A 27,082-nucleotide genomic window follows, 5' to 3' on the forward strand; every position below is an offset into this window, starting at 1 on the left:
GACCTGCTCTGCACAGAAATCAGGCTGCTCTGCTCTCTGCTCATCCCGCTGTGCCTCTGGATTTCACCCCAGGTCCATCCTCTGCGAGCCAAGACGATGGCAGTGGGAGGCTGCAGCTGACGGGGGAAGCTGCTCAGGAATTAGGCAATAGGATTGAAGGGGTAAAATAACAAACATTCAAGTGGGATTTGAGGCTCTTCAAGGCAAATCAGCAGGAAATTCAGTGTGCTTGAGCTCTCAGTAAGAGACACCTAAATTCACTGAGTCACAGCTCACATGTACGACCCTACATCAGTCGCTCCCCCTGTCCCAAGCTTCCTGGCCGCAAAGGGGCTCCTTTGATTGAGAAATGGCAGCAAACTCTTTGAGGAAACAAGTTTCCACCAGAGCTGCTCTGCTCAATGGGGACCTGCCTTTGGGAAATGCCTTGCTGGAAAGCTGGCCAAGATGGGAAAGAGCAGCAGCAGCTCTCCAAACCAAACCGAAGGCGCAAGCAGGCAGCAGAGTGTGAGTTCACACCACGCTGGAGCGGATTCTGATGACCCCTGCCTGTCCCAACAGCTCTTCTGAAGCAAGCAGCAGCCAAGCTCCACAGAGGCAGCTCAGCTGCACTGAGATTTAATCCCCCTGACCTTGCACAAGCCCACATCAAGCAGGAGCTGCCCAAGAACAGCTTCCAAACAAGAGAGCAGTTATTCCCTTGAAGACACAGCACCAAGCAGCTTAGCCCCAAAGCAAACAGCACGCTCGCTTTGTGGCAGGTCACAGGAGCCCGGTGCCAGCGTGCCACAGCATTGACTTCGAAGGCTTCGTTTCATTAAGCCTCATTAGTTCCGCCGTCTGCAGCCTTCTCCTGCCAAGCGCCTATGCCGGGAGGAGCAGCTAGATGGCACCAGCCACCGGCTCACGGCTCAGCGCCCTCACTCGGGTCTTTGGCAGGCCAGCTCCCTCCCTTCTGTAATCCTTACCAGAATTACATCAGAAGAGGGCTCTCTCATTGCACAGAGCAGTGCACCGTCCTCTGCACCTCAAAGGGCATTTTCACACATATTCCCTCTATTAGGAACAAAGATTTTCCAGATCTAAGTTGCAGGACACAAAGAGGATGTCTTCATTGCTCAAGAGAGGAGCAATGGCAGGTAATCTGTCCTATGGCATTGAGCCATGTCAGAGGCTTGGAGTGGGAGCTCATGGCACACTTAGGATGCACATGCTATGCCAAGAGGCGTTCCAGATCATTCCTGGAGATACAAGGAGCTATATTCCTCCTTTGGGGCTTAGAAACACCTCAGAGAGGCTCTCGCCCTCGCGCACAACTCACACTGAAGCAGGCATGGGAAGCTGCGTTGGCAGGAGCAAGCAGATGCGAAGGGATCCAACCCATTACCTAGTCTCTGGGCATCTCAGAACACACCTAATGAAGACAGGCCCCATCACCTCTGCTGTCAGAGGCACCAAAACACAGCCTCAACCAGACCCCAGGCAGTTCCTGCTGTTCCCAGGTGAACTCCTCCCGCCGGCTGGCTGTGATCCCTACTGAGAGCACTGTTTGCTGCCTTCTATCACTAAACTGTTGCTCCGTTTCCTCACATAAGCAGCTGCTATTTTTGCTGAGACTCAAGTCCTATTTTAACCAGCACTCAACTAGGAGAAGATTCCAGTGTGGTGGCAATTCAGCTCTAGGTTTTCATATTTCATTTCCTCACCCAGCGAGAAGCTGCCCTCGATTTCCCTTCCCTGCTGTCGCACCAAAATATCCTTCCCATTCTCCATTCAGCCATCTTGATTACATTCCCCACTTTGCATCAAAGGGAGAAAATTGCCAGCCACTTCATCTAAAGCAGCAGCTGCTTGGGTTTAACTCTTCAAAGCCTCTTCCAGAAAGGCTGCCTCAGCCAGATGCAGCACAGAATGACAGGAGAGCATTTGTTCCTATGGGAATCACTTGGAGCTTCCCTTCCAGGGAAGGTACAGGTGATAGGAGGGGAGAAATGAGGAGCAGGCAGATCTGTGGGCTCCCTGCAGCCATGGGAGCCTTGAAGCTGCACCTTTGTTAACTGCACAATGCTGGAAAAAGATGAGCTGAAGCAAAGAAAAGGAAGTCAGCCTTTCCAAAATGATACTCAACATTAAGGCTGTACAGCCCCAAACCCAGCACACGATACAGACAACTCCTTTCACATAGGAACTGCTGGGCCTTTTTAAAGACTGGAGGCAGTCAAAGTGCACTGCAGCAGTTAGACAGCTTGGGTTGTGACAAAGCAGCCCAAGAACCTGCCCATTTCCTGTCAGCACACAAGTTTTATCGATGCGGCAGCACAGCTGGAACAGCACTAACACACAGGGACCTGTGGCACAGGGAAAGAAAAGGAGGCACCACAAGGGATTCCGTTTCCTCCCTTCCCTTTTATTACACATAGGCAGAAAACACAGTGGTTTTTCTCCCATTTACTTACAAAGCTTCAAGTCATTCCACACAATTCCATGTGCAGCCCGGGTGAACTGCTCCAGCACACCTCCTGTGGCAGGAGTCCACTCTCCAACAAAGCAACAACGAAGGCAGAGAGAACACAGTACCATAGTGACACCTGGAATTGCTTCCCTTGCCCTCTGGGACTAAAGCTGGGTCACCAGTAATGCCCAGGGCATGGGAACTCCAGCCCTGCTTTATGTTCACCCAACCTGCCATCCACGTGGCTCAAGCAACAGAGCTTGGTGCAGGAAGCAGCAGAGAAATGGTGATGGGAATATGGGAATACATTCCGAGTCAGGGAGAGGGGCAGGGAGGACTGGTTACACACCAGCATGGAGCTGGTCCCCCCCTGCCACACACAGGCTCTGTGCACAGAAAGCCCAATTTCTAGCACTTTCCTCTCCTAAAAGAATTCACTTCTCCATGTTCAGGACCTGGCTTTCTGCTCTCCCCTGTGCATACATGTAATAAAAAAGTGACCTGCAAAAGATGAGGATTTCACTTCTAATGGGTAAAGAAAGCCTCTAAAAGCATCCTCAGTTGCTCTGCTCAGCTGGGTTTGCATTAGAAACACTGCCAGTGTTTTGTTTTGGGGCTTTCTGGTCATCTTGTGGAATTGCAACATCAAGACTGAAGGCAAAGACAAGGCTGTTGTAGGAAACTGGCCTCAGGGAAAATGATGCATCCCTTCTCTTCCCACCCCAACTCACTCAATATGAGAGCTCAGAGAAGATCACCCTGCAACTTCCAGCAAATTTTGCAAGCAGGGAAGATACAAAAATAGCTCAGGTTTCAAGTCAGAGCGAGCAGCAAGTGGTAGCGCAGCACCCACGAGCCTGTGTCCCAACCAGCAGCATCAGGACCACCTTCAGCTCAAGATCTTTTGCAGGTCTCCCTTTTAAGGCCTTAATGTCATTACAGAAAGAGGAATTCTTTTTGTCTTGTGCTTGCAATTGCTGCCCTCTAGAGCAGCAACAAAATCTCCTACAATTGAACACTTACAGTGTCTAGTTGCCCACGACCGTGCAGAATACAGACAGGGAGGGATAGAACTACCAACGGGTGTGTAAGCTTGTTGCAGGTAACTTCTGGCAAGGACAGTACTCAGGTGCCAAGTGTTTTAAACAACCACACAAACAGCCAAATGTTGAGCAACTGCAATACTGCTGCAACTCAGGTTCTCAACATCAGCCACAGCAAAGGGAAAATGAAAAACGAGCACTGTTATGGACATGGAAGAGTTTATCTTCGCTGGGCAGAATAGTGAAGGGCATTCCCAGAGGGAAGACTGGATGTTGCAGTGACTTGGGATCACAAGTCAAATTAAGACCAGCGCAGATGTTGGCACAGAGATGACAAACACCAGCTGGGGCCAGTTCCAGAGTGGATTGTCATGGCAGGAGATCCTGTTGCTGAGCAAAGTGATATCCATGAAGAACAGGGGAGTGGTACCCCTCTCCCCAGAAGTTCTAGTCATTAGTTAAGGAACCTTAAGACAACTTCTCACACTGCAGCAACAGGATGCTGTTGGGTCTTTAGAGATTCAGTCCCAGAGCTGTTTTGGGTTCAGAGGAAGTAGAGGGAGTCTTTTGTGCCAAATCTATAAAGACAATCACAACAGAAAGAGACCAGTTTTCATCAGTAAGATGAACTACATCAACCACCTCTATAACTAACAAATACAATCTCAGAGAGCCTCAGTGCTTCAGTATTCAATTACTGGTCTCTTGGAAACCCATGCTTTATGCTTGATACGGGATGCTGACCATTCTTCTGCTCTGAAACTTGGGAATATCATGTGCCCTAATAGGAAGACGACTATATGGACACTCCTGTGCAACTGTTCATTAACTGATTCCTGAAAGGAAAATTAAAACCCATTTACCCCTGTCCAAGACAGGCCTATGGAAAACTCACTGTGCAACCCTTAAGCTCTGGTCACTCATTGTTCCTAAATAAAGACTGTTAGTACTGGTTCTAGCAGACATCATACCTATAACATCGAACATAATAAGTAGTGTGAGACAGAAAAGATGCTGTGTGCTTGGCCAGGCAGAACTCCTAGCAAAGACACCGAGTCTGGTAGTGAAAGTCACCACTGAGCAGGGATACAGGAGAGCTTCCTTTCAGCCCTGTAACTGGAAGTGGGAAGGATTCTAACTCAGACTTCAGTCCTGGACCTCTTTGGTTTTGCAAGGCTGATAGCAGTTAGCTAACACAACTTACTGACATCCATACCTCCATCAGACACAGAGAGCTTCTCCAGTTCAGCTTCCAGCTCAGCATCAGAAATGGGTGGATTCAGCACCTTCTGGGGAACAGGAGGCAGATCCACAGGCTCCTTAGCCGAGTCCTGCAGGAGACTGTCCAGCTCCTTCTCAAGCTCCTCAGTGTCCGTCTCTGCGGATTAAAGGAAACATTCAGTTCCAGGAAGAATTAAGCAGCATCTTCATAGCACAGACTGTGTTTCAGCAGAGACAAACAAGCTGCAGGGACACACAGGCCAGAGGAACAAGATTCTCTCTTATAAAAGAAAGCAGTAGCCACTCTAATAGATCTAAACCAACACAACTCTGAACTGAAAGCCACCAGCATTTGAGAGACTACAAGGAGTTGGAGATGCACAAATACCCACTCTCAGAAGAGACGATTCACTGTCAGTTCTCATCCCCTCTCAAGGCACCAGTAGCAACAGCTTTGGTATTTCAGTGAGCAATTATCCTTCCAGGAAGGCTGATATGTGGGGAGGGAGCAGGGAAAGGAAGCAGCACAGAGGGCCAGCAGTGGCAAGAGAAGATGAGCAGAGGATAAAAAGCCCAGCACATACCTAGACCATTGATCCCCACTCCAGCCAGAGTCTGGGCTACTTCATCTTGAGTATCACAAAGCTGAGGAAAAAAACAGTGTTTGATATTGAATAAACCCTCATCTTACATCTTACTGCAGGCACTTATGTCAAAAGTAGGTAACAAAACACAAACCAAAGTCCCAAAATTGACTTAAAGGCAGAGTCACTCCAAGTACACAGAGCTGAAGTTGCTCAAGTAATCCTTTCCTGCTTTTTACACCAGCTTATGCAGACAGATTGCTCTCTTCATTTCAACTCATAACAATCCCACCTCCTTTCCCATCCTGAACTGCAGAAGATTATGGATTAGGCAGTTTTAAGACCCTGTTTTCATGCACAGTTGTATTCCAACTGGTATTTCATTTTAATACATCTCGCTGAACGTTTTTGAGGAAAGCTGGCTGCTTGTGCAATGCTCTAACCAAAAGAACACATAAAACGCACAGATTTCAGGGAAGCTGTGATTACTAGCTAGCAATAAATGCAAATATATAAAGCCAGATTAAAGTTATCTGAAGACCTCTGCTTGCTGATTTAAAAAGATCAGGAGTAAGTTTGCTCTGGTGACACGTGGGATAGAAACCAAACAGCCTCAACATTAGTAGCTGGGCAAGCTTGCTGTGTACATCTACACACCACTTCTTTGTCTACATAAGCTCTCATGTCAGTACCTCTTGTATCTGATCCACCAGATTCTCTGCCTTCTCCACAGTAACATCCTTCATTGAGAGTTTCAGAGCTCCCACACCAGCCTGGTAGGCATTAAATACCTTTAAAAATACATAAAAAAGGAGAAAGATGCACAATGCTAAGAACAAACACCATCTTCTCTCAAAACCTGGTATTCAAGTAGGACCCTTAGAGAAGCATTAGCATCCAAGAAGAAAATGAAACCATTTAGAGCAATATCCCAGCAGCAGATTTGCTGTTTCCTAGAGCAGAGAATCAAGTCCCACCAGCCAGCCTGCACCCACCCCTCAGACAAGAGCTCTGACAAGCAGGTAAAGCAGCACACAACAGGAAGAGCAGGGCTAGAGTGAAAAGCACAAGACAATATGAACACACTACCATCTGGTCAGTCTGGGAGGCGTAAATCCTGTCCAAGATCCCCTGCACTGCATCCAGCTTGGAGTGAAGCTCTTCAATGCGCCTCTCTGTCCTTCGTTTGGACTTCAAACATCTCAGTGCCTGGGGACATGAGAGACACAGCCTGGGATCACCAACCAGGCAGCAGCCAAACAAAGTGTGAAGGAATCAAAACCAGCAAGCCCTCTGCAGCAAGGCACACACACATCAGCTGGTTTTAACAGTTGGATGCTTCCATTTCGCTTCACCAACTCACTCTGGACAAATACATTCTTATCTTCACCTTAAGGAGACCTGGAGACCTTTAGCACCAGCAACCTCACTTCAACACATCTAAGATCAAGCACCCTGGCCATTATCTGCAGCTATGGAGCAGCTCCAAGGTACCTGTAGTTCCAAGTAGAATGGGACTTACCAATTGTTTCTTCCCAGCTCTACAAGCACTCCGGGCATCCTCTTTACACCTGTACAGATGCACAAAGGAAAAGCTCAGTCCTTTGCAAGCAGTAGTTATTTTACAAATCATCAGCCATCCTCACTGCTTTGCTCTAACCCAAAGACAACGGAGCAACAATGCACTTCAGACACAACCACCCTTAACCCATTGTTGCTCCTCAGCGGTTGTCCTTGAATTCATTCCAAACTTTTGCAAAAGCTTTAGGCATCCACTCACTGCACGTTGTTTTTATGGGGATAAGGAACAAAGAGTGGAAAACCTGCCCATTCACATGACTGTGACTACTGTGTTTACAGAACAGGAAGAAGCCTGCACCTTCAGAACAGCTTCGTTCTAACTAGGTCACCGGAATTCAAAGTTCCGCATCACACAGAAGTTCTTCCCACCACCCTTCCCCAAATTACTTCTCTGCTTCCTGGGAAAGGGACTCCACCTTCTGTGACAGCAGCTGCTCACTCTGCATCAACTGATAAACTCCAATGTCCACATCATTCATCGGGGAGACTTTGGCATGAAGCCCTCGGGCAAACTTCACTATCTAAAGGGAGAAAACCACACACTCGAGTCACTTGTCTCCACAATCTGTGCCTGCACTAGAAATACTCCAACTCTGATGAAAGAGATGTTTTTACTCTCAGTTTAAGCCTTGTAATAGTGATGAACATGTATCAGTCACCATATAATCAAATATTGAACTAGCCAGGATCAAGTAACATCAGTGTGAAAACAGAAAGCTTGACTGGAACACCCTAAAGCTGCCCTGGTGCACTGACCAGCGTATGGCAGTGTCACACTTCCAAGCACTTCAGTACTGAACTGCACAGTGCAGCACCACAGGGAAAAGTGCCATCTCAGAGGCAAGAACTGCAGTTCCTGACAGAGAGGAAGCCCTTCTCAAAGAAAGCAGAACAGTGATTCTAGTGGCGTGGAATGACTTCAATTTGGGTAGCTAGGGACAGTCAGCCTGCAGGTAGACAACTACAGTACCTGCCCATTTTCTAGCTAGTAACAGCATAAACATCTAAAAACCTGTTGTGCAAGACTGAGGGTTTAGTCTCATCTATAACCAGGTTACAATGCTGGAGCCCACAGAATTCACTTTCCCAAATGAAGAACACCCACATTGATCCAATAAGGTATTCTTTCCAGCCAGATGAAATGCAAGACAGGGATTATACCACCCAAAAGCAGTCACCTTTACCCTGTACCTTCTCTCCATTCTGTTCCAGGATCGTGACCCTCTTTTCCTTTTGCAGCTGGAGAAGCAGCAAGTAGAACGTCCTTTCATCCGGGCAAACACTGGCACAGAGGGAACGCAGCTCCGAGAGGGCAACAACAGGGTGAGAAGAAAGTGCAGAGTTCTGATAGAGGCGATAAACTTCCTCTGCCTTCTCCTGGAAGGAAGCAGCAGAGCGGGCTGTGAGCACACACAGCACTCTGCCTCCTCTCACAACAACTGCAAATCCACACCTGCTTCCTCCTACGCACTGAAGGTGAAAAGCCAGACGCATTCTGACCCAGACAAGACTCACAGAGCGAGTTGTACATCAACATTCAGAAGCAACTGCAATGCTTTCAAATATCACCATTAATGGGATGAAAAAACAGCATGTTTTCATGAGAATCAGAACTACAGCACTCACTTTCCCTGTGCAAATGCAACGGATGGAGTAACACAGGAACCACACAAGCACTGCCCCGGCTTCCTCCGCACATCTCGCGATCCCACCTCCCACCCCCTGTTTAAAACCAACAGAAGCTTTTCTTTAATCACAGAATCCTGGAATGGTTTGGGTTGGAAAGGACCTTAAAGCTCCTCAAGCTCCAACCCGTGCCACAGGCAGGGACCCCTTCCACTGGAGCAGCTTGTTCCAAGCCGCTGTGTCCAACCTGGCCTTGAGCACTGCCAGGGATGGGGCAGCCACAGCTTCTCTGGGCACCCTGTGCCAGCGCCTCAGCACCCTCACACGGAAGAGCTTCTGCCTAAGAGCTCATCTCCATCTCCCCTGTTTCAGCTTAAAGCCATTAATCCACACTAGAAATGAGCTCACCAAGTCACTCTGCATCATGTGTACATGAGCAGAGGAGAAAGTTCTCCCCATTTCAAGCGAGAGTCATGATCCACTTCAGACCACTGAAACAACTCCAGACTCCACATCAAGGCTTGTGGTTTCTAAAGTGTTTTCCCTCCTCTCCCATGCACATCCCTTCTGAAAGAGCTGTGGAATACCCACTACAGAGGAAAGGCACTGTCTGCTATCAGGGTAACTACAAATAAAGGAACCCAGCCAAAGAGTTCTCACATTTCTGCTGGTCCCAGTCATTTAAATGCCACTGGCATGCAACAGCAGCAAGTCTTGTGGCTAAGGCAGAGCAACACAAAGAGGGGACTCATGCTCTGCTCAAATCAGTCAATGAGTTACAGAACGCAACCCACAGCTCTACCACTAACAATGTGCCAAAGGGGCTTTGACAGGATCCCAGGGCTGAAAGCTCAGAGGCAAATCGACCTTTAATAATGCTCAAGCAGCAACTGCTGCATCACCCGTGTGCCCCTGCAACGGGTGGCACTCAACATGCAAGCTCCTCTTGTGTACCACACTTGCCCAAACTCGAACCTGAGCCTCACAGCACACTCCTTGCTCGCCTCAACAAGCAAGCCTGCCCCTCTTGTTTCATAGAAGCCAGTGAGCAGCCACTATGTTCCAAGGAACATCTGTAGGTATGAACTATTTCTTCACCCTGAGTTATCCCATGCACCTTTAGCCACCAAAGGAGTACAAAGGAAGGTCTATTCCATGCTGATCTTTCCTCCCTAGAGCACAAACCAAGTCACGATGGAGATGCACGACCTCGAGCAGGCTCCCAACACCACTCACCTGAAGCAGCTCCACATAAATCAGAACTTCCTCTTCTTCAGGTATCTTACTGTCACCCAGCACGCTGGAGAGAGTCCACTTGAGGGGCTTCAAAATGAAGACTCCCACACCCCAGGAGATCCAGCTGCTGTCTACACTGGCCATGAAGTCCGACTCCCTCTGCATCTTGCCACGCCTGGAGGAGAGACACGCATGCAGAACGGAGTACCATCACTCTCCACCCTTCCACCAGCACTGAGAACCATGGCCTGAAACACTGCTCTGGGCTTTGTACAAGCACAGGGCTGGTGGCGTTCCCCAACACCAGGTTCTGGCTGAAGCGTGAGGTCTCACCACTGGGTATGAAGGTGCACAGAGGTCTCCCTGCCTCCCCACCTCCTCTGGGCACAAGGGTCTTTTCTTTACCATTTTCCAGTTTCCCAGGTTTCTGACTTGAAACTGAGGGGGAAAAGAGGGAAACCAACGGGAGGCTCTGCTGGACACCTGGGGTATTTCAGTGGGGCATTAAACTGCACACATAGGCTTTCTCATACCCACAGACCTGGGGTTTATGTTACAGTCTCAGCTGGCTCCTGCTGCTCTTGGACCTCTAAAGGGTACCAGCCCCGGGCTCTCGTTTCACACTACAGAGCCCTTGGTTGCAAACACCATCACTCACCACATCCCCACACGCAGCCGTGTGCAACGCAACAGCCGCTTTGGGGAACGTAACCCGACTGAACACAAAGCAACCCCTGCACCTACACCACGGCATTCCCTTGGGATGCCCTGCACCTCCGCGAACCCCAGGGTGAGCTCTGGCTCCCTGTCCATGCTTTTCCTTGCACAGCGCTCTCAAATTCCCTATCACACACACAATATAACCCCGTATTCCCCTGGAACTCCTTGTGCTCTCCTCCAAGAACAGCACCAATGTCCCCCTGCACCCCCCCACCACCCTCCCTGCCGTGCACACAGCCGGCATCTTCCTTCTGGCACGCCATGGAGCTCTCCTTGCCCGCATCCATGCCTCAAAGCTCCCTTATGCACCCCCCCCACAGAGACCCCTCCGCGGCCTGCCCGCCGCCGGTACCTGAGGAGCTCCCGGAGGACGGTGCCGAGGCCCAGCGGGAGGCTGCCGCGCCGCTCGAAGCCGTGCTGCAGCTCTCGCAGGCAGGTCCGCACCGCTCCCCGCCGGCGGCCGCGGGCCAGCACCAGCCCGACCCAGAAAGCCATCTTACTGTCCCACTCGGTGCTGTTCACCTCGCGGCTCTGCTTAAAGGCCGAGAACAGGAAGGCCATACGCTCGTCGTCCGTCTCCCACTCGGGCGGCAGGTCCCCCGCCGGGGCCGGCCCAGGCGGCTCCCTCCCCGGGCTGCACATCTACGCGAGCCCCCGGCTCCGCCGCGGCCTAGCGCCCGGCCGGGACCCGCCTGGCTGCCGGGGAGCCGCGCACCGCGCAAGCGCACTGCTTCCCCCCCCCACCGCCTTTGTGTGGGCCGCGCCGCGCCGCCTTCCCCCCGCCCCGGTCTGCAGTGGTACGGCCCTGCGCGTGCGCAGTGCGCGGCGCCCCGGGTCGGTGCGAGCATGGCGACGCGTGAGCACAATGAGCACGGCTGGAGTGAGCCTCGGAGCCTTCAGTGCAGCCGGTACCAACCCACGGCACCCGGCACCGCAGCCACACAGCGCAAACACCTCCGTGGGTGCCGGTTCCATCACTGCGCAGCCTGGTCCAACGCTTGGCAAGCGCCGCTGGGGGAAGACGTTGTTGGAGTCACCTCCTGCCTCCCCTGGTGCAGCTTGAGGCCGTTTCCCCTTGTCCCATCCCATCCCTTGGGAGCAGAGCCCAGCCCCTCCTGGCTCCATCCTCCTGTCAGGCAGTTGGAGGCAGCCATCAGGTCCCCCCTGAGCCTTCTCTATCTGACCCCCCATGTCCCTCAGCCCTTCCCCATCACTCCGGTGCTCCAGGCCCTGCTCCAGCCCCGTTCCCTTCTCAATGCCTCCCTTGGAGTGAGGGGCCCCGAACCGAGCACAGGATCCGAGGTGCGGCCTCCCCAGTGCCCAGCATGGGCACAATCCCTGCCCTGGCCCTGCTGCCGCACTGGTGCTGACCCAGGCTGGGGTGCTGGTGGAACCGGCACAGGCTGGCTCATGGCAAACACCACTGCTTAAGCAGAGCTGCCACGTTCTGGGTACTGCTGTGTGCTTGTACTCGCCATATGTGACACTTTTTACTCTGGGCAGAACAGGGAGGCATCAGACTGTGTCTAGAACCTCAGCGCCAGAATGGGCTCACTTAAGGGACTTAGAATCATAAAATGGTTTGGGTTGGAAAGGACCTTGAGATAATCCAGTTCCAACCCCCTGCCATGGGCAGGGACACCTCACACTAAACCAGGGCACCCAAGGCTCTGTCCAACCTGGCCTTGAACACTGCCAGGGATGGAGCATTCACAACCTCCCTGGGCACCCATTCCAGTGCCGCAGCACCCTCACAGGAAAGAATTTCCTCCTTATCTCCAATCTAAACTTCCCCTGTTTCAGTTTTAACCCATCACCCCTTGTCCTGTCACTACAGTCCCTAATGAAGAGTCCATCCCCAGCATCCCTATAGCCCCCTTCAGATACTGGAAGCTGCTCTGAGGTCTCCACGCAGCTTCTCTTCTCCAGGCTGAACAGCCCCAACTTTCTCAGCCGATCTTCACACAGGAGCTGCTCCAGCCCCTGAGCATCCTCGTGGCCTCCTCTGGACTTGTTCCAACAGATCCATGTCCTTTTCATGTTGAGGACACCAGAACTGCACACAATGCTCCAGGTGAGGTCTCACGAGCAGAATAAAGGGGCAGGATCACCCCCTTCACCCTGCTGGTCACGCTCCCCTTGATGCAGCCCAGGATACGGCTGGTTTCTGCTCAGATGGGTTTGGCTTCCTCCGGAGGGATCGCTTCCACCAGCCTGCTGCCATCCCTCTGGCAGGGCTCCCACGCTGGGCACTCATCACTGAACCCCGGAGCTGCCAGAGCCGCCCTGTGCCTGCAGCTCTTCCCCAGCCGCTGGGAAGCAGCCAGCTCCCACAGGCACAGTTCATGGGGCTGCTCGCAGCCACCGTGCCTGATGGGCTCCTTTTCCCATTCACAATCCGAACCTCAACGCAGCCCTGCTGATTCACAGAGCAAAGGGCATTGATACCGGTAAACCAGTGCCACAGGAGGTCCATTGGGAGGGAGAGCCTTGGCTCCCTTCCCCTGGCCAGACCAAAGTGCTGCAGGGAAGGCAGAGAGCAGCCTTGAAACACACCCTGCCCCATGTCGGAGCTGAGGAGATGACTCAGCAGAGCCAGAGTCTATTTTTACCCTCTCCAAGCGTTCTCTGTCAAGCTGGAATTTTACATTAATCCTTTCCAAAAGCCCCAAACCCGTGGCACCTTCTGACTGGAGCCAATCGTACCCCAGGACCTGCTCTTCCCTGCTAGGGAGGGCACGGTTTGGCTGCAGGCAGCAGAGCAAACACTGAGTTCAGGAAGCCCAGTGGTGGCATCAGAGCACGAGGCTTGTTCAAAGCCGCCGTGTTTATACACCTGGGAAACGGGCCTTGACCCTGCGGTGCTGGAGGCTGTTAGACGAGCATCACATGCTCGGTGATGGAAGAGCCAAGTGATGGGCTCATCCTGCTCCTGTTCCAGATAAGAAGCTCCCTGTCGTGGTTCAACCCCAGCCCCACACATGGCTGGGGGACAGAAAAGGGTAAAAGTGAGAACTCATGGGCTGAGATGCAGTTTAATAGGTAAAGCAGAGCAAAACAAGGAATGCATTTGCCACTTCCCATAGGCAGGCAGGAGTCCAGCCATTCCCAAAGGAGCAGGGCTCTGTCACGAGGAACGGCGACTTGGGAGAACAAACACCATCGCTTCGGACGTCCTTTCCTTCCTCCTCCATTCTTCTGCTGGCTGTGTACACCAAACAGGATGTCATACGGTTGGGAATAGCCCTGGATCAGTTAGGGTCAGATGTCCCGGCCACGCGCCCTCCCAGCTCCGTCTGTGAGGAGCAGAAAAGGCCTTGGCTCTGTAAGTGCTGCTCGGTGGTGTCTGAAGCATCCCAGGGTCATCATCAGGGTTTCCAGCAGAGAACCCAGGCACGGCCCCAGAGCAGCTACTACAGAGGAAATGAGCTGTACTCCAGGCACAGGCAGCACAGGGGGAGCTGTGACACGAGGTGAGATGTGACATCCAGAGCAGCACTGAGGAGCACTTGGGGGTGCTGGCTGAGGAGAAGCTCCCCCCATGACCCAGCTTCAGTGTCCACAGGAGCCCAGAACCCCCCCATGTGCTGGGCTGCACCCCCAGATGTGAGCAGCAGCACAGGGAGGGCATCCTGCCCCTCTGCTCTCATGAGACCCCCCCTGCAGCACTGGGTACAGTGCTGGGCTCCTCAACATGAGGACAAGGAGCTGTTGGAGCAAATCCAGACGAGGCCACGGGGATGCGCAGGGTCTGGAGCAGCTCCTGTATGGAGACAGGGTGAGAACATTGGGGCCGTTCACCCTGGAGAAGGGTGTGTGGAGACCTCAGCAGCTTCCAGTGTCTGGAGGGGGCTATAGGGGTGCTGGGGAGGGACTCTTCATTAGGGACTGTAGTGACAGGACAGGGGGTGATGGGTTCAAACTGGAACAGGGCAAGTTCAGGCTGGAGGTAAGGCAGAAGCTGTTCCCTGTGAGGGTGCTGAGGCGCTGGCACAGGGTGCCCAGAGAAGCTGTGGCTGCCCCATCCCTGGCAGTGCTCAAGGCCAGGTTGGACACAGGGGCTTGGAGCAAGCTGCTCCAGTGGAAGGGGTCCCTGCCTGTGGCAGGGGTTGGAGCTGGAGGAGCTTTAAGCTCCCATCCAGTCCAAACCAGGCTGGGACTGTGTCCCAGTTTCAAAGCCTGGCAGGTACCCTGGTTTGGATACGGAGCCTGGGCTGCAGCTCAGCCTCCAGCACCCTCACCCCTCTCCTTCATCCCAGAGCTCCTTTTAAGTCCTGCTTCAAGGGGAGGAAAGGGAGGAGGGCAGGGGAGGGGGTAGATCATAGTTCAGCCTCTATTTGCTGGTGAAAGCTCCCTCTTGCTTTCAGGAGCTCTCTGGCCTGGCAGGGGAAGGAGGGATTTAACACTTTCCCTTGCCAGCGGCTGCATGCTGGAGGCAGGGAAGCTTCCTCAGGAAGGGTGAAGGGAGAAAGGATGCAGAAATCACCCACTTGGATTTCCTTATCCTTTCTCCTGAATACGGCAGGAAAAGGGAGTGAAGACAGAAGTGTGAGCACTCCTCTGCACTGTTCCAGAGGGGAAACTCAGGCATGGAAGGATGGGATGGCAGTGCCGTGCTGCGGGGAATTGAGCTCCCTGGAAGGTCACAGCACAAGGCTTTTCCCTCCCTCTTTTGAAGAGGAACCTTTAAAAAAGGCGTTTCAAACCGCTGGCATTTATGAGACAGATCACTTGTTAATGTGCATGGGGGAAGGTCAAAGTTATCGGGTGGCTTCAGGCATGAAAACAGCCGAGGGTGAACCGAGAGCTGAAGGTAAAACTGGATGCGGGTGTTCGACAATAACAGATCCAAGGGCACGTACCCCATCACCTCCCCAGCGTGTGCCCAGGGTCACGGTTACAAGCAATGCTCTGGAAGGGGAGATTAGAGCTGTTTTCACCCCCTCCATCTCCTTTCAAGGTGGAGCATGAGCAAAGAGACACTACAAGGACACGAGTATTCTGAGCTGTGCAGCACTGCAGGGCACCAGCTCACATGGAGTTAACCACTAACCCTGGCCGGTAAGAGCAGGCTTCCCCAGCCAGCTTCCCCACTGTCCCCTATGGGCAGCTTGGGCTCCCATCTCCCTTCTCCCCATTGCCACGGAGTGGGACACACGCTCAGACCTGGTGCTCATTTTAACACCCACTTACAACAGAACTGAGGAAGAAGGGAGGGAATTCAGTACCCTAACCCCCTAACCCCCCCTCTTCTTCTCGATGGGGTTAATTTACCCCCAGTGCTTCTGTTGTGCTGGCTCCTGGGGGGTCCCGGTTCAGGGGGTGCTTTAGGCTGAGCAGGCTGCCCACAATAGGGACTGAGTGCCTGCAGGAAGGCCTGTCCCTGGGTGATAAACACCCACCCTTCTCTTGCCCAGAGCCTGCCCTGTAAATCAGCCTTAAATGGAAGCAGCGTGCAGCATGGCTGCAGTGGAAATTCCTGCTTGAATTGGTGGGGGAATGACGTATCTGCCGGCATGTCCCTGAGCCTGGAGAGCGGGAGAGGGCGAGCATCGCTCCCGAGCTTCAGCACCCTCGCCCGACACAAAGCTGCCTTTGTCTGGAGCTCTGGGTCAATGTTATCTCTGTGGTTTGACAGCGCAGACAGCTCCGACGGTCCCGTTTTATCCATGGCTGAGACGCGTGGAGCAGGCACGGGGACTCTGGAACAAGTGCTTGCCAGGAGGAGGATGTGGTCGCCAGGCGCTGGATGCTGACAGTTGACCTCCCGCTGCTGGGATGTGTCTGAGCGCCCAGTATAAACCATGGGGCAAACTGGGAAACCTCCTCCCATCCTGAGTTTCTGCACAGCCATTCCCTAAGGAGCATTAGGGGGACTTTTCAGGGAGAGGATGGAGCAGGTCCTTCCCCATCCTGCTGGACGTGCACAGAGCAGTGCACTGGCACTGTGAGCTAACTGGAAAATTCATTGCTCTCTAAGGAGCCAAATGACTGCAGCTGAAGTCAGTGGTATCTAGAGCCCAGAACACATGGTTTTGGTTAAACAAAAGGCCCTGCATACTTTTGGGGCTTGTAATAGAAGTACCCACCCAGGAAACCAGCAGGAATTCTTCCCCTTCGAATCCCAGTTCAGCTGAACTATTTTTGGCATAGACAGGCACAAACTGCTGCAAGGAGAGACCCAGGTTTCCATTGCCCACCATGGCTGGGAGTGCAAGTGTTCATCCTGCCATGAGTGTGGCCACCAAAGAGAAGATGCTTCCCATACATCCACATCTTGAGTGGGTTAGAGAAGATGCTTCCCATATATCCACATCAAGTGGGTTAGAGAAGATGCTTCCCATATATCCACATCTTGAGTGGGTTAGAGAAGATGCCTCCCATATATCCACATCTTGAGTGGGTTAGCTACAGCTCTGCTCATCTGGCTGGAGCCGAGGAGCCTCGCTGCCTTCCTCCAAGTCCCAGGGATGATGATGATGGTGAGGGCAGCCCTGTTGGCACAGAGGTGTTCAATGCACTGAGCCCTTTCCCTGGCGAGCAGCGGTTTTCCTGCTGAGCCGCTGTTTCCCTGCAGCGCCATGGGAATGCTGCTCCCCGTTTTCAGGCTGTCACCTGCCTTTGCCTCTGCTTTGGGCTGTGATTAGAGACTCCAGTTACTCACAGTACAGCCTCAGTGAATCACCACGTCCCTGAGGGCGGGTCCACATCATCCAGACGTTGTGCAACTCTCAAAGCTTTACATTATACAGGGTTTGTTCCCTTTCAGCACAAGTTCCCCTGCACAAAACCGCCCCAAAGCCAAACCCAAGGTGACTTTCCTCACTTCCCGGCTTGTTGGGAAAGGATGGCTGTTTTGCAAAGGGAGTGAGCGGTTCCCTGCCTTCGCGCCTCCGGGATTTACCACCCTTTTCCGCGGAAAACCAAATCTTGTGACTTTCCTCGCTCAAGGTGGCTGCTGTGTGATGGGGGCAAAGCGGGAACCATTCCTGGGGCCTCCTGCCTGAACGGGGAGCTCGGAAACGGAGTCGGGGACGGGGAATGGAATGAATGGGAAGGGAAATAAGGGGTGAGAAAAGGAAAGTTCTGCGAAAGCCGAGCCCGGCCCCTGCGGCTGCCACCAACCCCAGCGAAACCCCGAGCGCTTCCGGGCAGGAGCACGGGGCTCGGCGGAGCCCAGCGCCGGCCTCCGCGACGTAACCTGGCTCCTGCCCCTCCTCTCCGGTCCCTCCTCCCGCCTTCATAAGCGCCTTCCCCGCTCCGCTGCCCGTAGAGTCCCATTCACCGTGCCCGGCGCTGCGGAGCCCGCCCAGACCATGCCATGCCCGGGGACCTTCACCGAGCCCTGCCCGTGCCCGTGCCCGGGGCCGCGCTCACCGCCGGGGCCGCCGCTCTCCGCTCCGCTCCGCTCCCTGACGCGCAAGATGCGCTCGCTGCTGCGCTGCGCGCCCCGACGGCTCTGCCCGCCGCCCGTGCTGGTGCTGCTGGTGCTGCTGGTGCTGGTCACGGTACGTGGGGCCGGGGCCGGGGGGGGCCGTGGGGGGCTGTGCGGAGGGGTCCGGGACCCCCGTTGGCGCTGCCCGCTGCTGCCGGGACATGCCCGGGCTTGCCGCGCCATCGAGGGGCCGCGGCTGCCGCGCTGGGGAAGGGTCTTGAGAAGGGGCTGAGGGGGGGACACACAATGAATGGGAGGGGGCAACAGGGGTGCCCTGGGATGGGGCCGCGGGTTCAGCCGGGGTGGGGGGCGGTGGGAATGGGGGGTGCCGCTGGTGTAGGGGAGCAGGGGTTAGGGCTTGCCTGGCCAGAGCAGGGGAGGGGGCAGCGTCCACTTAATCAGCGATATGGGGGGGGTCCGGGGCGTGGGGTTCATAGTGTTCCCCCCAGCTGGGGGAGGCTGGGGTGATGGTGGGGTCACCAGCACCAGGGACCGTGGTGGGAGTGAGATTATGGGGGTCTGACTTAGCCTGGGGGCTGTGGGAAGAGTGAGGGCTATATGGGCTCGCCTGGTCCATGGGACTAGGGGGGGGTGAGGCTATAGGGTGTCCCCCATGGCACAGGGCCTATGGGGAGAGCTGAGGGTATAGCAGGGCTCAGCAGGCAGGTGGGGCTCAGGGGGTTCATCCTCGCTGATGGAGGGCAGCAGCGCATGGGGGGCCTGTGGAGCACAGTGGGAGCAGCAGCATGGAGGTGGAACGGGAACGGTGATCTCAGCCTCCCCGGTGTGGGGCTGCGGGCGAGCAGCTGAGCGAGGGCCATGAGGCTCCATGTGGGGCTGGAGGCATGTGCCGGAGGGGGGGGATTTCCAGTCCCTGCGCTTCCCGGCCTTGAGCGCCATTCCAGGGTCGGGATCTGTTGGCAATGCCGAGGCTGTGCAGGGTGTTTGAGGGCATTGGGGTTGGATGCGGGCAGGAGCGCTGCCCGGTGCGGGAACGCTGCCTGATGCAGGAACACTGCCTCCAACTCGCCCAAATGATGCCCAAACTCAGCGCACCACTCCCTTTTAGGACAGAAAGTCCCACCTGCCCATGCACTGGGTGTTGGCGCAGAGATCAGACATACCTGATGACTTGTCTCACCTCAAGGCAGTCGGATTCCCACCCTGAGTTTTAGGTTCCTGCTGCCACGAGGGATCGCAGTGGAGCTGTGGCCCAAGGACATGTGGTTGCTTGCTCCCTACTGGAATTCCTGCCGTAGTTGGTTGGAAGGAGTCACCTCCTCATCCAGTTCCTTCCATCTATCAGAGTTCATTTACACGTGCCTGGAAAGCCAGGCCTTACCAAACCCATCACCTAAGATCCCTTTCCTCTCTTTCTCCCATCTTCTATTTAATGCAACAAAAAGGGAGGAGGGACCTGTTGGGACTGACGATGCCCACGTAAGAACACATGATACCGTAGCAGCAGCTCTTGCCTGTTGCATCATGCCTGGACTTTGGCCACCCTAATGGGCTGCTGCGAAGGAATGCGGCCTGGATCCGTGCTTTTGTGGGAGCTCACATTCCATCTGCAGGAAGCCGGGAACGGGGGGAGCCCCGCTGTGTTGGTCACACCGGGAACGGGGGGAGCCCCGCTGTGTTGGTCACACCGGGAACAGGGGGAGCCCCGCTGTGTTGGTCACACTGGGAACGGGGGGAGCCCCGCTGTGTTGGTCACACCGGGAACGGGGGGAGCCCCGCTGTGTTGGTCACACTGGGAACGGGGGGAGCCCCACTGTGTTGGTCACACCGGGAACGGGGGGAGCCCCGCTGTGTTGGTCACACTGGGAACGGGGGGAGCCCCGCTGTGTTGGTCACACCGGGAACGGGGGGAGCCCCGCTGTGTTGGTCACACCGTGCCCATGGACGAGCAGCAGTCGGGTGTCTGCTGCCACCTCCTTTGTCCCTGGTCCTTCACTGAGTTGGCTCAGAGCCTCTGGCGACCGAGGGCTGTGGATGCTCAGGGAGGGCTCTGTCCTCTGCTGTAGGGTCCAGCTCCTTCCTCCGGATCCCTTCAGGACAAAACCACGTTGGGAACGGAGGAAGGGGCAGTTCCAACGCTTGGTGCTTCCAGAGCTTTGCCTCCACGCTTTGACCATCCCAAAGGAAGAGGGTTTTCCCTGCTGAGGGCACCCAGATTCCCCTGCCCGGGGCAGCGAGGCTTTGGGATGTTTACCCTGGGTGAAAGCTGCTCCTGGCTTCACCCACAGCTCCCAGCCCGTGCTTTGGGGCACTGACACCTTAGTCAGGGTTAGTCAGAGCTGCCAAGGGCTTTGTGCTGGGCTGGCGTGCTTGAACTGCACTCGCAGGTGCTGTGGGCTGATAGCCTTATCGTGCACTTGGCCAAGCTCTGCCTGAGCCTCATGAGGAGCTCCCCCCTGCTCGCAAGGGGCCTTTCAGGGAGCGCATTGCTGGGTGTCTCTATTGTTTTAACCTTTAAAGCAGCTGCTGAGTCACAGGAGAAATATTTCCTTTAAGAAGCAGGTTTCATGCTCAGGGTGGGAGGGGAAGGAGGAAATGCCTCCAGGCTGTCACTGCAGCGTGGCTGGGCATTGCCCCCCTGTATCCCAGCCTTACAGGGGCAGAGGTAGGAGCAGGTTTATCCCCCTGGAGCAGCGTGAGGACATTGGGGTGCCCCAAAACCCCCTCAGGCCCCAATGGGGTGAGCGGCTGTCCCTGTTGAACATTGTCCCCCTGCAGCTGGCGTGACCCAGTACAGGAATTGCTGAGCCAGGGAAAGATGCTCGGGAGCCAGTGGAAACGTGGCCTTTGTTTTCATGATCCGCAGCAGGATAACGTGGATAAGGCGGAAACTGGGAGCATGGAGCAGCCCAGGGTGCTTCTGGTGGGCACAGGAGCCACATCCCGGCCGTGGGGCTGGTTTCCTCCCAACAAACACCCTCCCCATCCCTCTTCCACTTTCTTTGGTGCTGTGGGTTCAGGCGCTCACCAAATGGGGAAGGAAAAGGGGCCTGATGTTATCCTGAGGAAGCGTGAGGGAGCCTTGGCCTTGCTGATAACCTGGCAATGGGATTCCCTCTGCAAACCTTCTCCTTCTCCATGGAAATAACCACCCTGGATGGGGGAAGCACCCTTCACCTGCATGGAGGGGAGGTCTGGTCGCTGGGTCCAGCAGCTCTGAGCCATCCTCTCCCACTTGGTCTGAGCGCAGTGGGCAGAGCCCTTGCCTGTCTCTTTCTCCCGTTGCCCCATGGATTTGGGGTGGGTTTTAAAGCAGGTTTTCCTCGATTGTTTCAACAGGAAGTTCCTTTGGGAACGGCTGCATCAGCGCTGCATAGGAGGGACAAGTTGGATCTGTTTGGGGCACACAGGGGAGAGGAAGAGTTTTACCTCGTCCAGAACAGCAATATCTACTGCAGGAAATGCGCTGCGGGTAAGGTGGTCTCCAGCATCCATCACTGCCGGTGCATCCTCACCACCGCAGCGTGGTGTGTCCGTGCTGCTTGGGAGGAGCAGCGGGAGCTCCAGCTCTCCCGTGCTCCACTCTCATAGAGTCCTGGAATGATTTGGGTTGGAAAGGACCTTAAAGCTCATCCAGTTCCAGCTGCTTGGCAGGTTAAAGCCATTCCCCCTTGTCCTGTCCCTGCAGGCCAGGGTATGGTTGGCAGAATGGGTTTTGTCTCATTATGAGATCTAAGGACTCATTATGGGAACGTTTTCCTCCCTGTCTGCAAAGACATCTCCCTCCTGACCTCTCTGTTCACTCAAACCCTGTCTTTCTCCTGCCCTCCTTGCAGGCACCTACGTTGCAGAACACTGTAAAGAGCAGAATGGCTTCAGCAAGTGTTTGCCCTGTAGAGACAATGAATACATCGAGTACCCCAATGACCTCCCCGTCTGCTTTGTCTGCCGGACGTGTCGGGAAGGTACGAAGCGAGGAACCCTCAGCACCCTCACAGGGAAGAGCTTCTGCCTAAGAGCTCAGCTCAGTCTCCCCTCGGGCAGGTTCAAGCCATTCCCCTTGGCCTGTCCCTACAGGCCCTTGTCCCAAGCCCCTCTCCAGGTTTCCTGCAGCCCCTTTAGGCACTGGAGCTGCTCTAAGGTCTCCCCTTCAGGAGCCTTCTCTTCTCCAGGCTGCCCCAGCCCAGCTCTCTCAGCCTGGCTCCAGGGCAGAGCTGCTCCAGCCCTCACAGCATCCCCATGGCCCCATTAATGACCCCGAGTGCCTGAGCATGGGCTGCTCTGGGTACAGCGCTGTCTCCTCTCGCCCGCAGATGAGGTGGAGCTGAGTCCCTGCCGAGCCACCCAGAACACGCGATGCGCCTGCAGGAACGGCACCTTCTGCTCCCCGGAGCACCCCTGCGAGATGTGCCAGAAGTGCCAGCCCCGGTGAGCTGGGAGAGGCGCCGGGGGCCTCTGCGATGGGTGCTGGGACCCCCGGCGCTGAGCCTGCCCTGTGCTCCCCTCTGCAGGTGTCCCAAGGGCGAGGTGGAGCTGGCTCCCTGCACATCATCCAGCGACCGCCGCTGCGGGCCTCCCACCACCACCATCCCCAGCCTCTCCAGTAAGTGTGGGGCTGCTGTTGGAGGGGAGGGCGGAGGGATGGGGCTGAGCTGCTGCTGAGACCTGGAGCATCTCCCCGCATGCCCTGTGTTATCCCCTTCCAGCCAGCTCGATCGTGATCATCTCAGTGATGGTAACCGGGCTCTTCGTGGGGCTCCTCTGTCTCTGGAAGTACTGCTGCTGCCATTCCACAGGTGAGCACGGCCTCATCCCACCCTCACCACGGGCTCTGCATGGGTAGGAAGAGGGGCCTGCTCTGGAGGATGAGGGGTCACAGCACTGCTTTCACCTTCCAGGGGACAGGAGAGACCTGAGCGGGAAGCCCTGCAACGTGATGGTGAGTTGCTGGGATGAGGTCCCCCATGGCTTCTGCTCCCCATGGCTCCTGGGAAGGCTGAAGGAGCAGGGGCATGAGTCTCATCCCTGCAGGGGTGTGCTAGAGCTGGGCTAAGCAGAGGAAAGTCTGCTCCATGTGGAGTGCTTGCAGCCCCCTCCCCAGTGCCTTTAACCCTCCCCTGGCACATCCAGGGTCCCCCTCAGTTTGAAGGGAGGGCTGTGCTCTCCTGGGGTCCCTTCAAGCTCAAGATGAGCACACAAGCCATGCCCTTGGAACCAGGGCAGGGCAGATGCTGGTGCCATAGGTGGCATCTTTGAGGGGTCAATGTGAGCCCTGCCCTCCCAGGACCACGCAGCTCAGCTGGTTTGTGTTTCTCTCTGGCTGCAGGACTACCTGCTGCAGCGGGTGATCAGGTTCCGGAGCAGGAACCTGGGCAATCAGGACAACAGGCTCAATGAGATTTTCCCTCAGGATCCACTGCTCCCCAGTACCCCAGGACCGGTGACTCCCAGTGCTCCGGGAGCAGAGGTACGTGAGCGTGCTCCTCTGCTCCATCCCGCTTGGCCGGGGAGCAAGATGCTTTCCTCTGCCTTCAAGCTCATCAGCTTGGGGGCTTGCAGGGCTGGACCCTGATTCCTGCATGGAGGCAGTGAGGGGTTCCCTGCCCTTGCTCTGGGCTCAGGGCTCTGAAGGCTGCCACAGTCCTGTGCAGGTTTAACACGGCTGCAGGGTGGGCAGCCAGGAACCAGGACCCACAGGGCCCCTCTCTGCTGCTCGTGGCCTCTCGTCCCAAAGCCAGGAAGCGATGGGTGCCTTTGGGGTGTGTGGTGATGTCCTGCCCCAACAGCCCCAGAGGCAGGGAGAAGGTCTCCAACCCCGCCATGAATGGGGCTTGGGGGCAGCGTTTGTGCTGGGGCTTGGCGGGTGCTGGAGGACGTGATCTTTCCAGGTGCTGGTGCCGGGGAGCTCGCAGCCCACTGGGAAACCCAGGAAGAAACTGGTTCCAGTAGAAGGAGCAGAGCCTTATACCCGTAAGTGTTGGGGCCCAAGGGGTGTGCGGGGGGTGAACCAGCTCTCCCGGCTCTGCTCTGTCCTCTGAGCTTTCCCCTTCTCCCCCTTCCAGGTTTGCAAAGCAGCTTCTACACCTTTGCCCAGAAGGTGCCCCACGACCACTGGAAGAGGTTCGGGCGAGCCCTGAATCTGCTGGAGAACGACATTGCCCTGGCAGAGAAGGAGAGCGGGCTGGAGATGCTGATCGAGATGCTCAAGAAGTGGCAGGAGAAAGGAACGATCGACACGTCGGTGAACACGCTGCTGGACACCCTGCACCACATCAGCCTCGGCGGCGTTGCCGAGGACATCGCCTTCAAGCTGGTCAAGGAGGGATCCTTCCAGTATGAAGTGAGCTGAGGAGCAGGGCAAGCCCTGCATCTCCCTGCTTCGAGCTGAGGCCACACGTACCTCTAAGAACACTGGAGTTTTATCTTCCTATAGCTCTGCTGTGGCTCTTCGGTAGCCATCGCACAGCCGGAGCCAGGAATGGTCCTCTCATGAAACGCAAACCTCGTGGTCCTCTCTGCTGAAGCCATGGGCTCCATGGTGCTTCCTTATGGAATCCAAGACGGTGCTTGGGGTTCAGTGGGTCAATGCAAAGAGCCCTAAACTCTACTGCAAGCTGCCTCTGGCATGGTCTCACTTGGGAACTCTGGTACTATATGGATGCCTTCAGGACCAGTGCAGAGAGGGCAGGATGCAGGCATCCCCGTGGCTTTTAACTGGATCATCCTTTTGGAGGGGGTTCCTGGCATCATGCAATGGCTTCTGCTCGTAGGACGTTTCTAAGCTGGCCAGCAAGCTCAATACTGTACGTTCAGTGGGCAAGCATTAACTGGGTTCTGGGGTTACCTTCTCAAAGCTGTTCACCGAACGCATTGTAGGTGGCAGTGCTTCTGCTTGCTGCGAGGAATCAGCTTGAAACTGGACTCTGAGGAGAGAATGGGAATGGTTTACAATGGTGATCCCTGGGGTTGCAGGCTCTGCTGTCCCTGTCTCCTCCAGCTTGGAAAGATGAATGCACTGAGGTCCGAGCATGACTGTGGGTACCGGCCATCCATCCTCCAGCAGGATGGGCTGCTGCTCACTGTGCCTCTTGCTCTGGCTCTCACCCATCGCTCAGGGACAACTTGGCTGGAAAACACAACTACTGCGTTACTGGAGCTGGTGTGTGCTGCATCCCAGTACAACCCAGCCCATCAGGACCTGTCCTCCCCTGTGTGCTGGGAGAGCATGAGGGGCATCACCAACCCCTCTCTGGTGTCCCTCCCACTGCTGCCCATTCTCCCCAACACTTAAAACCCCAAAAACGATCAAGCACAAGCAGCAAGGTTGTATTTATGTATTTATTAAGTAATGTAAACCTGTACAGATCTTAACTTAAAAGCGAATATAAAAATAGTGTTGTTTCTTTATGCATGGGTGTGTTTTTATACAGAGCTCTGGCCCAGCCAGTTTCTTATGTCCAGTTTTTACATGTCTCTTTATCAAGGAAGAATAAACGTTTAAAAAAGCCTCCTCATTCCTCACCTGGGTTTCTTCCCCCCTCCCTTTGCTCTGCCACGGGCACCAAAGGAGCTGGACCAGATGCTCAGCACTGAGGATGCAGCCCATGGCATCCTCACGCCAGCACCCCACTGGGAATGCTCCCCCCAGCTACGCTGCCAGGGAGAGCCCTCGGCAGCAACCTGGGTTATGCCTTTACACCTACACCACGAGTCCTGTGCTCTTGAGGTGCCTGCAGGAGGCTGAGACCTCGGTCCCTTGGGTGCGCAGGGCTGGGACCCCGGGCTCGAGCGATGCTTTGAGCCCATGCAGGGGCTGCTGCTGCGGGGGGATCCAGCGCCACCCCGCCAGGGCTCTGTTGCTATCAAGCTGCGTGGCAATCCATGCAGTGCTCAGGGAGAGAAGGGCTCTGCCCGCCCCGAGCGCCCCTTTGAGCTTGCCCCCAGCCTTTGCAGTGCGGTTTGATCCGGAGCAGGGCTCGGAGGCGAGCGGTCAAAGCAGGAGCTCTCAGGGACCTGTCCCGGGCAGCCCCAGTGCGCCTCTGTGCATGCAGACCTGGGCAGGAGGCTCCTGCAGAGCCAGGCACATGCAGGGGTAGTGCCGGGACACAGGCTCAGCTCCCAGCCCGGGGAAGGCAAACAGGACTCGGATTCAAAGGGAAAGAAACGTTCATCCTACCTGGAGCTGCAGCCTTGCTCCTGCAGCTGAGGATGAGCATGAGCATGCGGAACGAGGGACTCCAAGGTGCTCTGGAGGAGGAGCAATGGAAAGCAGGAGGACACCACCCAGAGCATCCCTGTTGGGAGCATCCCTCCAGCAGCTGCTTCTCCCAGGGATGGGGCTTAAAGGAGCATCTCCATTCCCAGCCAAGGAAGGCGAGCGGAGGTTTGGGTCTCTCCTGCTCACCCCCTGTGCCTGTCAGTCCTGCAGAGCCCTGGGGCCACGCTGCCTCCTCCTGCAGTAGGTACCTGCTGTGCTGGTGCACCTGCAAGGTGGGACATGCAAAGTCAGTCCGATGGGAAAGCCACCTCTCGTTGTACAAGGCGTTGATGGCTGGATCCTGCAGAGCTTCCCTGTCCCTGTCCATCCCAGGAGCGCCGGTTGGGGGGTGCTGGCGTCACCCCAAGCAGGGCACAAGGAAGCCTTGTGTCCAGCCGCTTCCTCCCAAACACACAGGGACCACGCTGGGCTTTGAAAACACCATTTATTACAATGGAGCCTTCCAGGCTAGAATCCCAAGCCAAGGGCCTGGGCCTGGTTTCTGCTGTGGCAGGTTGTGACGGGGCCGTGGGGTTGGGGATGGGGCTTGGTTTTTGCCGTAGGTTTTCCTGTTGAACAAAACGGAGTTGGGAGGCAGGAACGAGGGAGCTCCTGCTCCCGAACCAGGACGGACCCCACCGGTGAGCAGAAGGGATGCTGCAGTGCCTGCAGGCAGCGGGGGACCAGGGTCCCCTGCACTGTGCCTGACCCTGCTGCAAGTCAAAGGGGGTGGCGGAGCCCCCCCGGTGGCTCCGGCTGCCCGGGGTGATGAGATGCCATCAAACCAAGCACATCCCACCGCTCCTGCTCGCACATCAGAGTGGAAGCCGATGGGTTCTTCTTCTTCTTCTCCTTCCTTGCGCTGCTGATGCTCATCAGAAGAAACAAAACCACCCCCAAACTAACCCCGCGCCAGCCCTCGTGCTCCTGCAAGCGGGAGATTCTCCTGCTGCTCGCTCCGGAGAG

General features: G+C 55.5%; 2 protein-coding genes across 3 annotated transcripts; one reads left to right on the forward strand and one right to left on the reverse strand.

Annotated features, from left to right (window-relative positions):
- Positions 1-2,386: 2,386 nt before the first annotated feature.
- CHMP7 (charged multivesicular body protein 7) lies at positions 2,387-11,207 on the reverse strand. Of its 2 annotated transcripts, none has more exons than XM_061349753.1 (10): positions 10,816-11,207; positions 9,744-9,918; positions 8,073-8,258; positions 7,269-7,402; positions 6,823-6,871; positions 6,390-6,509; positions 5,993-6,091; positions 5,301-5,361; positions 4,712-4,873; positions 2,387-4,073 (listed from the first exon to the last, which is right to left on the reverse strand). In XM_061349753.1, the coding sequence occupies exons 1-10, from the start codon at positions 11,103-11,105 to the stop codon at positions 4,009-4,011; spliced, it is 1,341 nt and encodes a 446-aa protein (XP_061205737.1). In that variant the 5' UTR covers positions 11,106-11,207; the 3' UTR covers positions 2,387-4,008. The 2 variants fall into 2 exon arrangements, with proteins under 2 accessions (XP_061205737.1, XP_061205736.1); XM_061349752.1 differs by having other exon boundaries at positions 4,712-4,876.
- Positions 11,208-20,637: 9,430 nt separating this feature from the next.
- LOC133210415 (tumor necrosis factor receptor superfamily member 10B-like) lies at positions 20,638-25,366 on the forward strand. Its single transcript, XM_061349754.1, has 9 exons — positions 20,638-21,331; positions 21,696-21,824; positions 22,173-22,287; positions 22,371-22,462; positions 22,566-22,655; positions 22,758-22,798; positions 23,144-23,326; positions 23,748-23,829; positions 23,922-25,366. Exons 1-9 carry the CDS (start codon positions 20,965-20,967, stop codon positions 24,206-24,208), a joined length of 1,386 nt encoding a protein of 461 aa, XP_061205738.1. The 5' UTR covers positions 20,638-20,964; the 3' UTR covers positions 24,209-25,366.
- Positions 25,367-27,082: the final 1,716 nt, after the last annotated feature.

This window comes from Neopsephotus bourkii, unplaced genomic scaffold (genome assembly GCF_033783945.1).
Source record: "Neopsephotus bourkii isolate Nb327-2 ecotype Australia unplaced genomic scaffold, CSIRO-AGI_Nbou_v1 NB_457, whole genome shotgun sequence".
In the NCBI taxonomy this organism is placed as follows: domain Eukaryota; kingdom Metazoa; phylum Chordata; class Aves; order Psittaciformes; family Psittacidae; genus Neopsephotus; species Neopsephotus bourkii.